The sequence below is a fragment of the Tursiops truncatus genome, chromosome 10 (genome assembly GCF_011762595.2).
Source record: "Tursiops truncatus isolate mTurTru1 chromosome 10, mTurTru1.mat.Y, whole genome shotgun sequence".
Taxonomy (NCBI): Eukaryota; Metazoa; Chordata; class Mammalia; order Artiodactyla; family Delphinidae; genus Tursiops; species Tursiops truncatus.
The window spans coordinates 28,569,181-28,581,608 of NC_047043.1; the positions used below are offsets into that span (position 1 = coordinate 28,569,181).

General features: G+C 41.6%; 1 protein-coding gene across 1 annotated transcript; it reads right to left on the minus strand.

The window, feature by feature from the left end:
- Window positions 1-1,056: 1,056 nt before the first annotated feature.
- On the minus strand, window positions 1,057-12,428 carry ANKRD66 (ankyrin repeat domain 66). The gene is made up of 4 exons (XM_073810215.1): window positions 12,272-12,428; window positions 4,800-4,976; window positions 3,932-4,085; window positions 1,057-2,185 (listed from the first exon to the last, which is right to left on the minus strand). The coding sequence occupies exons 2-4, from the start codon at window positions 4,960-4,962 to the stop codon at window positions 1,969-1,971; spliced, it is 534 nt and encodes a 177-aa protein (XP_073666316.1). The 5' UTR covers window positions 4,963-4,976; window positions 12,272-12,428; the 3' UTR covers window positions 1,057-1,968.

Sequence of the window (12,428 nt, forward strand, 5' to 3'; positions counted from 1 at the left end):
AGTCACAGGTCCTGAGACGGCCTTTCTGCAGGCGTGCGGCCAGAGCTGAGGGTGGAAGGGAAATTGTGAAACGGCGGCTCCTTGAGCGGGCTGAGGTCTCTGAATCAGCAGAGGGCTCAGTGAGGGGAATGGGGACCCAGTGAGGGAGGAGGCTTATCTGTGGGCGGGCCATCAGTGAGGGGGCCCCATGAGAAGACAAGGCTCAATATGAGTGACGAAGGGGAAAACTAAAGGACCTTTTTTTTTTTTTTTGCCAAGGTGGGAGGCTCAGTGGTGCAGCCTGGGCCCTTTTCCACACACTGCCACCCCTCCCCCTCCCTCCTCTCCCTCCTTCCAGCTCCCCGTTTCCCCTTTCCCTTCTCCCTTGGCCCACAAGCCTCTGCATGGGCTGTGCTCATGGTGGGGGAGAAGTGTGAACTTGCAGAGAGGATGGAAACTCTGCACAGAGGTCAAGGGCAATGTGTGTGTGAGGGTGAGTCAGGAAAGAAGTCGGAGATCCCCATGTCCCCTGAGTTTAGCCTCATCCCCCAGAATCAGCGGGCCCAGGGGCTCCCCCTTCATACTGCCAGGAGAAGATGGTTATTGGTCCAGCTGGAGTTGTTGCCACTGGTTGAGGACTGATTGAAGGATGGCAAGCAGGAACCATCCCTGTGAATTGCAGAGACTGGAGAAAGGAAATTGATGCTCGGGATGGATAAACGCTAGACAAGGCACCCTCCACACCTATACTGCTTTCCTATAAGACGCTCAAGCATTTGTTTATTTCAGAAAATTCAACTAAACATGACCTGTATTAACATAAGCATTGAGGAGTGTGTAATTAAGATGATGTTTGGCGCCTAAACACATTGATTTAGGCAGAAAAATTAGTAAGCCTAGAAAGTGCCACTTCAAGTACACTAGGCCAGCTGCCTGGTAGAGGCTCTAACTATTGTCTGGTTTTTACTGTAGTGCTGTCTGATGGGGGAAAAAAGCAAGCCACCTATATAATTTTAAAAACTCTACTAGCCACATTTTTTAAAAAACTGAAAGCAAAAAGGTAGAATTCATGTTAGTAATATGTTTTATTTAACCTAATATCTAAAATATTATCATTTCAATATGTAATCAATATTATTAACGAGCTATTTTACATTTTTGTCCTAAGTCTTCAAAATATGATATGCATTTTATATTTATAGCATATCTCAATTTGGATACAATATTTTCATTGGAAATATCTGATCTGTATTTAGATTTCCTAAAATATACAGTTGACCAAGTAGAGTTGTAATTACATGTTCCATTATTTTATGCTAGCTCTCATTATTAAGTGGAATAAAATTAAGGTTTTTATTTCTCACTGAGCTAGTCTATTGTCCAAATTGTTTCTCCTGTGTAGAAAGGATCATTGGTAAAAATGGCCCTACTGAGACTGTGGGCTTCTTCCCCAAGCAAAAAAAAAAAAGAAAAATAGCTGCAAACTCAGAGCTATATCTCTTCACCTCTTTGCTTGGTCTATGTGACAACAAATAATTTTTTTCATAGATTAACTGACCTGAGAATGTTGGAAATTTCTGAGGTTTTGTTGTTACAATACTTTTTTTTTTTCATCGAAACAACCAAGTTTCCTTAGGAGAAGATTTTTCTTTGCCCCTGAAATGCTATAATTGCATATAGGGGTTCAGGAGATGCTGACAGTGCAAATCACTGGTGACAAAAATGCAAACAGCTGACGTTTGTCCCCTCTTGGTAGTACTTAGGGACAGCAGGTATGGGCAAGGAGGAGACAGCCCATGTAGAGAGTCCCCAGGCCAGACTTCCAGACTGAACAACAAGTCAGGAGCTATCGGTAGAAGCCATGTGGGTAATTAATGATCTAGGAGTAAAATCATGTCAGGACAACACACACCAAACAACACCTAGTCTGGTGCCAAGGAAAGTCTCCTGCCAGAAAGCCCAGCTCCAGTTCCTGGGATGCCAGCCTTCTCACACTCTCCTGTCCTTGGTATTGCTGAGCCTGGTGGGGCCTCGAGTCTTATTCTTTTTCTTATTAGTGTTTTGCTTTGAGGAAGGAAGAGACAGCTCCAACTCCCTCTTCTTGGCATCCCAGTCTTCATCCCGCTGATCAAGCTGCAGCCCCTTCTGCTTGGTGGCCTGGCGGTGGTCCCGGCACTGGGGCTCAGCCCTAGGAGAGGGGAACCAGCTCTCAACCCCCAATGCCCGTGGACTGGACAGCCTGCCCGGCCTGCGGAGGGGCGTCTCCTCTGCCCTCTGCATGCGGCCTGGGCACCTCCGCCGTCCAGTCGAGGAGAAAGGCGGCCAAGTTCAAGCATTTCCAAGTGTACACTTAGGGAGGTCTCAGACACTAAAGAAACTACTCCGAGGTGGAGAAAAACGGTGCCCGGGTGGGATGTCCATAGAATCAAAAACAAGCACTTAGTTTGAAGTGCTTGTCAGTTTTAATGACAGTGACTGCACCACTAAGCCCCCCTACTCATTTTTAAAGTGCTCACATCAACAGAGCAACCTGCATATTATGGGGAGGCTGTTTTCCTTCATTTATTTTTTAATTGCATTTTTTCCTAATTGTAAAAGCTATGTCTGTTCATTGTAGAAAAATTTAAAGTACAAAAACAGGTAGGGAAGAAAATAAAATTATAATCACGTACGTATTGTATGTATAGATGGATTTATGTAAAGAATAGTTAGACGATAGCTACAGAATCTTAGAACAGGTGATAGATGGAGAAATAGATGAATCGATCATCATACACACACGGACGATGGGAAGCATACAAAAACACTGTTTTGTATATGAGGCCAAAGGTGAGTATGTGACTTGCTTAAGGACACTGGTGAAAGCCCATTCACGGAGATAAGGTTTGAGCCAGTATGAGGACAAATGAAACTTGAGAGGATAAATGATCATACAGGCAGGGCAAACAGTATTGTAAGCGCAAAGCATGATAAAAAGCACAGTTCATTCCGAGGACGGCAAACCTGCTTGTCGCTCAGCCTTTGTGCCCCCAACAAGCTGCAAGTGACCTCTCCGTATTCAGACCACAAAGCCTCCCTCCTCTGACCTGCTCTTTTGACCTTGTCACTTTCTATCTTGTGTTAGTGTTATTTATGTAAATCAGTTCTCTCCTCCTCTCCCGTCCATTCTTGCAGACCCTGCCCAGAAATCTTGCTTTTTCTTCCAAGTCGCTCTACCCTGACCTGTGCTAACACCCCTAAGGCTCACTCTGCTTTCGGCAGTCTCCATGCCGACTGCAAAACCAAATACTTGGCAACGACGTGGACGCACTTTGAGGGCATTATCCTAAGTGAAATAAGTCAGACAGAGAAAGACAAATATCATATGATCTCACTATACATAGAATCTGAAAAGAAAAAAACGGAGCTCATAGATACAGAGAACAGATTCGTGGTTGCTGTGGGCGGGCGCAAGATGGGTGAAGGTACAAAAGGTACAAACTTCTAGTTATAAAATAAATGTCATGAGGATGTAACGTACAGCATGGTGACTATTGCTAATAATACTGTATTGCATATTTGAAAGTTGCTAGGAGAGTAGATCTTAAAAGTTATCACAAGGAAAACAATTTGTAACTATGTATGGTGGCAGATGTTAACTAGACTTACTGTGATATCTCACAATATATACAAAAATTGAATCATGCTATATACCTAAAACTGATATTATGTTGTATGTCAATGACATCTCAATAAAAAATACATCAAGTCCCACTTACATGAAAGCTAGCACAGATTAAGAGCACAGGTTTTCTCGTCAGAGAGATGTGGGTTTATACCTGACAATAAATACCGCTTGCTAACCATGGCATCCCAGATGAGAAACAAACATCCGAGGTTCAGTTTCCTCATTTGCCAATTAAGGATGTATTCACTTACCTTACTGAGTTCTTGTGAAGCACAAAAGAATCACAGGCGGGGCTTCCCTGGTGGCGCAGTGGTTGAGAGTCCACCTACCGATGCAGGGGACGCAGGTTCGTGCCCCGGTGCGGGAAGATACCACGTTCCGCGGAGCGGGTGGGCCCGTGGGCCATGGCCGCTGAGCCTGCGCGTCCGGAGCCTGTGCTCTGCAGCGGGAGAGGCCCGCGTACGGCAAAAAAAAAAAAAAAAAAAGAATCACAGGCGTAACGTACACAGCCCAGCGCATAGCAAATGTTCACTGACAGGTGCTTTAGCATAGCTCCCATCACTTTGTACTGGAAAATTCTCCCAACTGACGTCTCTGCAGCCAGGCTTGCTTCCCGCCAACCCATTCGCCATACGGGAGTCAAAACAAATTTTTTAAAAGCAAGGTTGACTGTAACACTTCCCTAACATTCTTCAGTGGTGTTCTATGGCTGAAGGTCTTGACAAGCCCCTTGGCTGACTTTTTGCCGCGACCCTCCTCCAGTTCTATAACTGAGCCTTGTTTGGCGTGCCCCAGCCATGAACAGGACAAAGTTCCCGTTCTGCCCTCAAGAGGGCAGAAAGCTAACATTAATTGAGAGTCACTACTTGCTAGGCAGTGCACATTCGCTACCTTACTGAATCCTCACCACGAGATTCCAAGGCAGCATTACTGCTCTCATCATACAGACGGATAGACTAAGGCCTGGAGATGTTAAATAACTTGCCTAAGGTGCTACAACTAATAAGTGGAGGTGCCAGGATTGTAATGGCCCCCATTCATTCATCTGACTCCCAAGAAATGTTCTTTCTACTACCCCACACCGACTACCAACGGGGAACCTCATGAACAGTGGTCTCGAAGGGATGGATCTGCATAGGCGTTGCCTACTCACCCTTGATCGCAGCCCAGTGAAGTGGGGTTCGGTCATTCCAGTCCACTTCCTTGTAGTCTGGGCCACAGAAACTTTTCTTCAAAATCTTTTTCACTGAATTGTAGTCCCCAGCAGCTACAGCTTGGTGGAGTTTTGTCATGTCGGACAGTTTGGTCAATTCCATGACCAAAAAAACAACTGTGGGAAAAGCATGCCACTTAGGAAATTCTCTGCAATACTTTATTCCTAGGGAGTGATTCCATAGGGTTCCTGATGGTTTAGTTTCTTTCTTACCTCATACCTTTGCATCCAGGGTTGCTTCATGTGTACGCCCTGCTGAGTGTGTATTTGGATCTTAGCTACTGTGGTTAGTGCTTGCCAATCCCCTATCCAAAAACTATCAATGGTTCCTTTCTGCCTATAGGATTATACGCTAAGCTCATGGGCTGACATAGGCTAATTGGCCTCAAACCTCTTCCCAGTACTACTTCCCACTCCTACTCAAAAGTGCTAGCAGTGTGACTCTCAGTAATTCTGTGCCTCATCTTTCTCATCTAAAGAATGGGTATAATGGGCTTCCCTGGTGGTGCAGTGGTTGAGAGTCTGCCTGCCGATGCAGGGGACACGGGTCTGTGCCCCGGTCCGGGAAGCTCCCACATGCCGCGGAGCGGCTGGGCCCGTGAGCCATGGCCGCTGAGCCTGCGCGTCCGGAGCCTGTGCTCCGTAACGGGAGAGGCCACAACAGTGAGAGACCCATGTACATATATATATATATATATATATATATATATATATATATATACCCAGCATAGGAGCACCTCAATCCATTAGGCAAATGCTAACAGCTATAAAAAAGGAAATTGACAGTAACACAATGATAGTGGGGAACTTTAACACCTCACTTACACCAATGGACAGATCATGCAAACAGAAAATTAATAAGGAAACACAGCTTTAAATGACACAATAGACCAGATAGATTTAATTGATATTTATAGGACATTCCATCCAAAAACAGCAGATTACACTTTCTTTTCAAGTGCGGATGGAGCATTCTCCAGGATAGATCACATCTTGGGTCACAAATCAAGCCTCAGTAAGTTTAAGAAAATTGAAATCATATCAAGCATGTTTTCTGACCACAGTGCTATGAGATTAGAAATGAATTACAAGGAAAGAAACGTAAAAAACACAAACACGTGGAGGCTAAACAATACGTTCCTAAATAACCAAGAGATCACTGAAGAAATCAAAGAGGAAATCAAAAAATACCTAGAGAAAAATGACAATGAAAACACGACGATCCAAAACCTATGGGATGCAGCAAAAGCAGTTCTAAGAGGGAAGTTTATAGCAATACAAACCTACCTCAAGAAACAAGAAAAATATCAAATAAACAATCTAACCTTACACCTAAAGGAACTAGAGAAAGAAGAACAAACAAAACCCAAAGTTAGCAGCAGGAAAGAAATCATAAAGATTAGAGCAGAAATAAGTGAAATAGAAACAAAGAAAACAATAGCAAAGATCAATAAAACTAAAAGCTGGTTCTTTGAGAAGATAAACCATATTGATAAACCATTAGCCAGACTCATCAAGAAAAAGAGGGAGAGGACTCAAATCAGTAAAATTAGAAATGAAAAAGAAGTTACAACAGAAACATCAGGAATACAAAGCATCCTAAGAGACTACTACAAGCAACTCTATGCCAATAAAATGGACAACCTGGAAGAAATGGACAAATTCTTAGAAAGCTATAACCTTCCAAAACTGAACCAGGGAGAAATAGAAAATACGAATAGACCAATCACAAGTAATGAAATTGAAACTGTGATTAAAAATCTTCCAACAAACAAAAGTCCAGGACCAGAGGGCTTCACAGGTGAATTCTATCAAACATTTAGAGAAGAGCTAACACCCATCCTTCTCAAACTCTTCCAAAAAATTGCAGAGGAAGGAACACTCCCAAACTCATTCTATGAGGCCACCATCACCCTGATACCAAAACCAGACAAAGATACTGTAAAAAAAATAAAGTTACAGACCAATATCAGTGATGAATATAGATGCAAAAAACCTCAACAAAATACTAGCAAACAGAATCCAAGAACACATTAAAAGGATCATACCATGATCAAGTAGGATTTAACCCAAGGATGCAAAGATTCCTCAATAAACGCAAATCAATCAATGTGATACACCAGATTAACAAATTGAAGAAGAAAAACCATATGATCATCTCAGTAGATGCAGAAAAATCTTTTGACAAAATTCAACACCAATTTATGATAGAAACTCTCCAGAAAGTGGGCACAGAGGGAACCTACCTCAGCCTAATAAAGACCATATAGGACAAACCCACAGCAAACATCATTCTTAATGGTGAAAAACTGAAAGCATTTCCTCTAAGATCAGGAACAAGACAAGGATGTCCACTCTCACCACTATTATTCAACACAGTTTTGGAAGTCCTAGCCACGGCAATCAGAGAAGAAAAAGGAATAAAAGGAATACAAATTGGAAAAGAACAGGTAAAACTGTCACTGTTTGCAGATGACATGAGACTATACATAGAGAATCCTAAAGATGCCACCAGAAAACTACTAGAGCTAATCAATGAATCTGGTAAAGTTTCAGGATACAAAATTAATGCACAGAAATCTCTGGCATTCCTATACACTAATAATGAAAAATCTGAAAGAGTAATTAAGGAAACACTCCCATTTACCATTGCAACAAAAAGAATAAAATACCTAGGAATAAATCTACCTAAGGAGACAAAAGACCTGTATGCCGAAAACTATAAGACACTGATAAAAGAAATTAAAGATGATACCAACAGAAGGAGAGATATACCATGTTCTTGGATTGGGAGAATCAATATTGTGAAAATGACTATACTACCCAAAGCAATCTACAGATTCAATGCAATCCCTATCAAATTACCAATGGCATTTTTTTACAGGACTAGAACAAAAAATCTTAAAATTTGTATGGAGACACAAAAGGCCCCAAATAGCCAAAGCAGTCTTGAGGGGAAAAAGCAGAACTGGAGGAATCAGACTCCCTGACTTCAGACTATACTACAAAGCTACAGTAATCAAGACAATATGGTATGGCACAAAAACAGAAATATAGATCAATTGAACAAGATGGAAAGCCCATAGATAAACCCACGCACATATGGTCAACTAATCTATGACAAAGGAGGCAAGGATATATAATGGAGAAAAGACAGTCTCTTCAATAAGTGGTGCTGGGAAAACTGGATAGCTACATGCAAAAGAATGAAATTAGAACACTCCCTAACACCATACACAAAAATAAACTCATAATGGATTAGAGACCTAAATGTAAGATCAGACACTATAAAGCTCTTAGAGGAAAACAGGAAGAACACTCTTTGACATAAATCACAGCAAGATCTCTTTTGATCCACTTCCTAGAGTAATGGAAATAAAAACAAAAATAAAAACATGGGACCTAATGAAACTTAAAAGCTTTTGCACAGGAAAGGAAACCATTAACAAGATGAAAAGACAACCCTCAGAATGGGAGAAAATATTTGCAAACGAATCAATGGACAAAGGCTTAATCTCCAAAATATATAAACAGCTCATGCAGCTCAATATTAAAAAAACAAACAACCCAATTAAAAAATGGGCAGACCTAAATAGACATTTCTCCAAAGAGGACCTACAGATGGCCAAGAGGCACATGAAAAGCTGCTCAACATCACTAATTTTTAGAGAAATGCAAATCAAAACTACAGTGAGGTATCACCTCACACCAGTTAGAATGGGCATCATCAGAAAATCTACAAACAACAAATGCTGGAGAGGGTGTGGAGAAAAAGGAACCCTCTTGCACTGTTGCTGGGAATGTAAATTGATACAGCCACTATGGAAAACAGTATGGAGGGTCCTCAAAAATCTAAAAATAGAATTACCATATGGTCCAGCAATCCCACTACTGGGCATATACCCATAGAAAACCATACTTCAAAAAGACACATGCACCCCAATGTTCATTGCAGCACTATTTACAATAGCCAGGTCATGGAAGCAACCTAAATGCCCGTCGACAGATGAATGGATAAAGAAGATGTGGTACATATATACAATGGAATATTACTCAGCCATAAAAAGGAATGGAATTGCATCATTTGTTGAGACGTGGAAGGATCTAGAGACTGTCATACAGAGTGAAGTAAGTCAGAAAGAGAAAAACAAATATCATATATTAATGCATATATGTGGAACCTAGAAAAATGGTACAGATGAACCAGTTTGCAGGGCAGAAATTGAGACACAGATGTAGAGAACAAATGTATGGACACCAAGGGGGGAGAGCAGCAGGGGGTGGGGGTGGGGTGTGATGAATTGGGAGATTGGGATTGACATGACATGTATACACTGATGTGCATAAAATTGATGATTAATAAGAACCTGCTGTATAAAAAAATAAAGTTCAAAAATTCAAAAAAATAGAATATTACAAAAGTGACCAATAATTTAGTTTATATGTATGTACTTGTTTATATGGGGAAAAGCTTAAAAGAATATACTTTGTAGTTAGATTAGTTGAATGAGCACTTATAACTCACACAAACAAAAGAAACATTTTGTAATTGTCAAGGGTAGAGCTTTTAAGGACCTTGATTAGCTGTGGTAACAGTAGGAACGGGAAGGAAGATATGGATGACACTGTGAGTGTAGAATCAAATAACTTGGCAACCGAAAAAAGGAGCCAGGTAACTGTGAATCACAGCGCCACCGGGTGCCTTGGACTTCGCACAAAGCCTCCTACATCTTGATTGGGGTTAGTAGCAGTGTTATCAATGACTCAGGCAAAGAAAAATGTCCTGGAGACTGGTTTGGCAAGCCAGATCTTAGAGTCCAATTACTGAATGAATACAAACAAGCCGCTTGTGACAGCCACAGTTCCAAGTCACAAGTAAACCAAGTCTACAGAAGGCATTAAGACCTGCCAAGGAGGAATGAAGCCTAGGCTTGGCATTGGATGATGACTTTTGGAATTGGCTAAAATACTGAATAAAAGATTCTTCATCCCTTCTCCACTTTTGAAACTTAGAGGCATGGCCATCTGGGACCTGCCGTCCTCTGGAAGTGCTTCACCTCTGAGGTCTTGTGTTTCAGATTCCATTCTCGATCATGACCTTCTACCCGACTTCCATCACGCTGCCTCAGGGTAGTTTCCTCCAACCCACTCAAATCACCAATATTTTTCAGTTCTTCCTGGTTATTCATGTTACGTATATGTATAGTCATATAGATATGAAGTCTCTTTCCCATAGCTGTGTGAGTATATATGTGTGTCGTATAGTAATATGGACATGAAATCTCTTTCCCATAGGTGTATGTGTATATATACATATGTGTGTATTGATGTATAGATATATAGGTACATATCTATGTATCAGGTGCTCGTTCTGCTTGCCAAATACTGTTCTAGGCAATTTACATGCATTACCTCTTTTAATACTCACTGAGCCCTCGTGATATAGATGATATTATTATTTCTATTTCACAGCTTAGGAAACTGAGGGGTTTAAAGTCTGTGTAAATTGCCCAGGGCCTTAGAGCTAGTAAAGGTAGAACTGGATTCGAGCCCAGGTCTGTCTGACTCAGCCCTCTTAATTAACACATTTACCTCTGGAAAAGTATCTGGAAGACATGTACTAAGTTGTTAAATAATTACCTAATGAGGTTGGGGTTATGGTGGAACCCTCGTATTCTATATTTTTCTCCTTTATTTTGTTTGGATTTCCATCTAAAAATTCTTTTTCCGTTAACAACAATTCCCTCATTTTTCACTGCCCCTGGCCAGTCTGCTCTCCCAGTTTCCAAGCCCAGATAGCCCTCTTCTGTTGTTTAGTTCCTGGACTGGCAAACATCACCAGGGAAAGCACATCACCAGACAGACTGAATCCATGACTAAGGAGTGGATTCCAGCCACCATGGGGCTCAGAAAGATTCAAACATCCTCAGGCAGTTCTCATTGCCATTCCCCAGATTTTCACTCTCTTCGTGCTTTCTTTCACTCAAACTATAGCCACGTGTCTTTTCTTTTCCATAAAATGTCTTAAAAGTAGTCGACACATATTGTCTTTGTACCCTTTATTCCTTACTGACTCCCTGCCTTAACCCCTCTGTTATACTCAAACTGGTCTTAGGTGTCACCGATGCCTTCCTGATTGGGAAATCCCACAGCCCTTGCTTTAGTCAATTCTATTTAATCAACAGTGTCGATCATATCTTTTAAACTCCTTTCTCTCTTGACTTCCGTAAAGCTCCTCTCTCCCATTTTCTATCCTCACTTTGACCAACCTCACGATTTCATTCACGACCTCCTCTTCCTCATACCTTCCATGAATGCGACTGTTCTTTAGAATTTTTTCTACCACTACCCTGTCTAAAAACACTCCATATCAATTCCATGCACTCTCAGTATTTTTATCTCTAAATAAATGACTTCTGCCCAGGTCTCTATATTGAGCCTCAGACCTGTATAACTAACCACTCAGTGTGCTGGCTCACTAGAGGGGAGAAAAATCACATTTTGGAGTATTTGCTGAATTCAAGCCACCCACATGAAGTCACTGCAGAGAGAGCTGGAAAATGTGCACAGTGGCTCTCTCGAGCAGGGATAAGTTGACTTCACACACCACTTGGTACCCAAGGGCAAAGGGTCTCAAACTATTTTTTTGACATACTGCAGAAAAGAGGTTTTATGTCAGTTACATATATATGCTATGGAAACCAAATTCGATGAAACAGCACTAAACTTTGCCACATGTGATGCACTTTAAAAGTTGTCATGTTCCATTTCATTAAAAAATATTTGTACCCACTCACCAAGTAGATTTCATAAGCCATCAGTGGTTCAAGACCCACAATTTATAAACATCATCCTTGGGTCTTTCAAACTCAGTATGCACAGAATTGTGTTTATGATCCCACTTCTACAACCTGTTCCTTTTCCCTAATTTCCTGTGTCAATCAATGGCTCCATCATCTACCTGGTTTCCCCAGCTAGAAATCTCACGGCCATTTTGGACTCATCCCTCTGCTTTATCCCTCATGGCCATTTCTGCCTTGTTCATATCTCTCAAGTAGATCTTCCAATCTCAGTCCCCACTGTCACTATCCTGTTTTATATCGGCTTTCACATAATAGTCTCCTAATTCATCCCCTGCTTTTGGTTTCTCCAATCTCAACTTATCTTTTTTCAGTTCAAAGCCATCTTCTAAAAATAAGTACTGCTACTGCTCTGCTTAAAAACTCTGATGGTTCCTCATTGCCCCCAAATATTTCTTATTCATTCAGAAAACATCTATTGGGCAACTACTGTGGGCCAGGCTCTGTATTGGACACAGGGGAATAAAAATGCCATGGTTCCTATCCTCAAGGAGCTTACAGTCCGAACTCCATTGCATTACTGAGAAGACTCTTTTAGTAGTTCCAGCTCACCTTTTCACCTTACCTTCTGCTCCAGCCTGTCTATACACCTGATGCCCTTGTCACAGTAGAGGACTGGACATCACCAAGGTGTATCCTCCACTTCTAGGCTCCGGTGCCTTGGCTCATGCAGTCCCACATTCTGTGGGATGCCTTCCTCTTCCTTCTA

Excerpts from the sequence above, each read along its gene's own strand:
- ANKRD66 (XM_073810215.1), bottom strand. The coding sequence starts at position 4,962 with ATGGAATTGACCAAACTGTCCGACATGACAAAACTCCACCAAGCTGTA. Across the intron at positions 4,086-4,799 it reads TCACTGGGCTGCGATCAAGG|AGCACAGGCTCCGGACGCGC; the intron begins GTGAGTAGGCAA and ends CTCCCGCTGCAG. Across the intron at positions 2,186-3,931 it reads CCACCAGGGAAGCCCCGCCT|CTGGTTCCCCTCTCCTAGGG; the intron begins GTGATTCTTTTG and ends GGGGGTTGAGAG.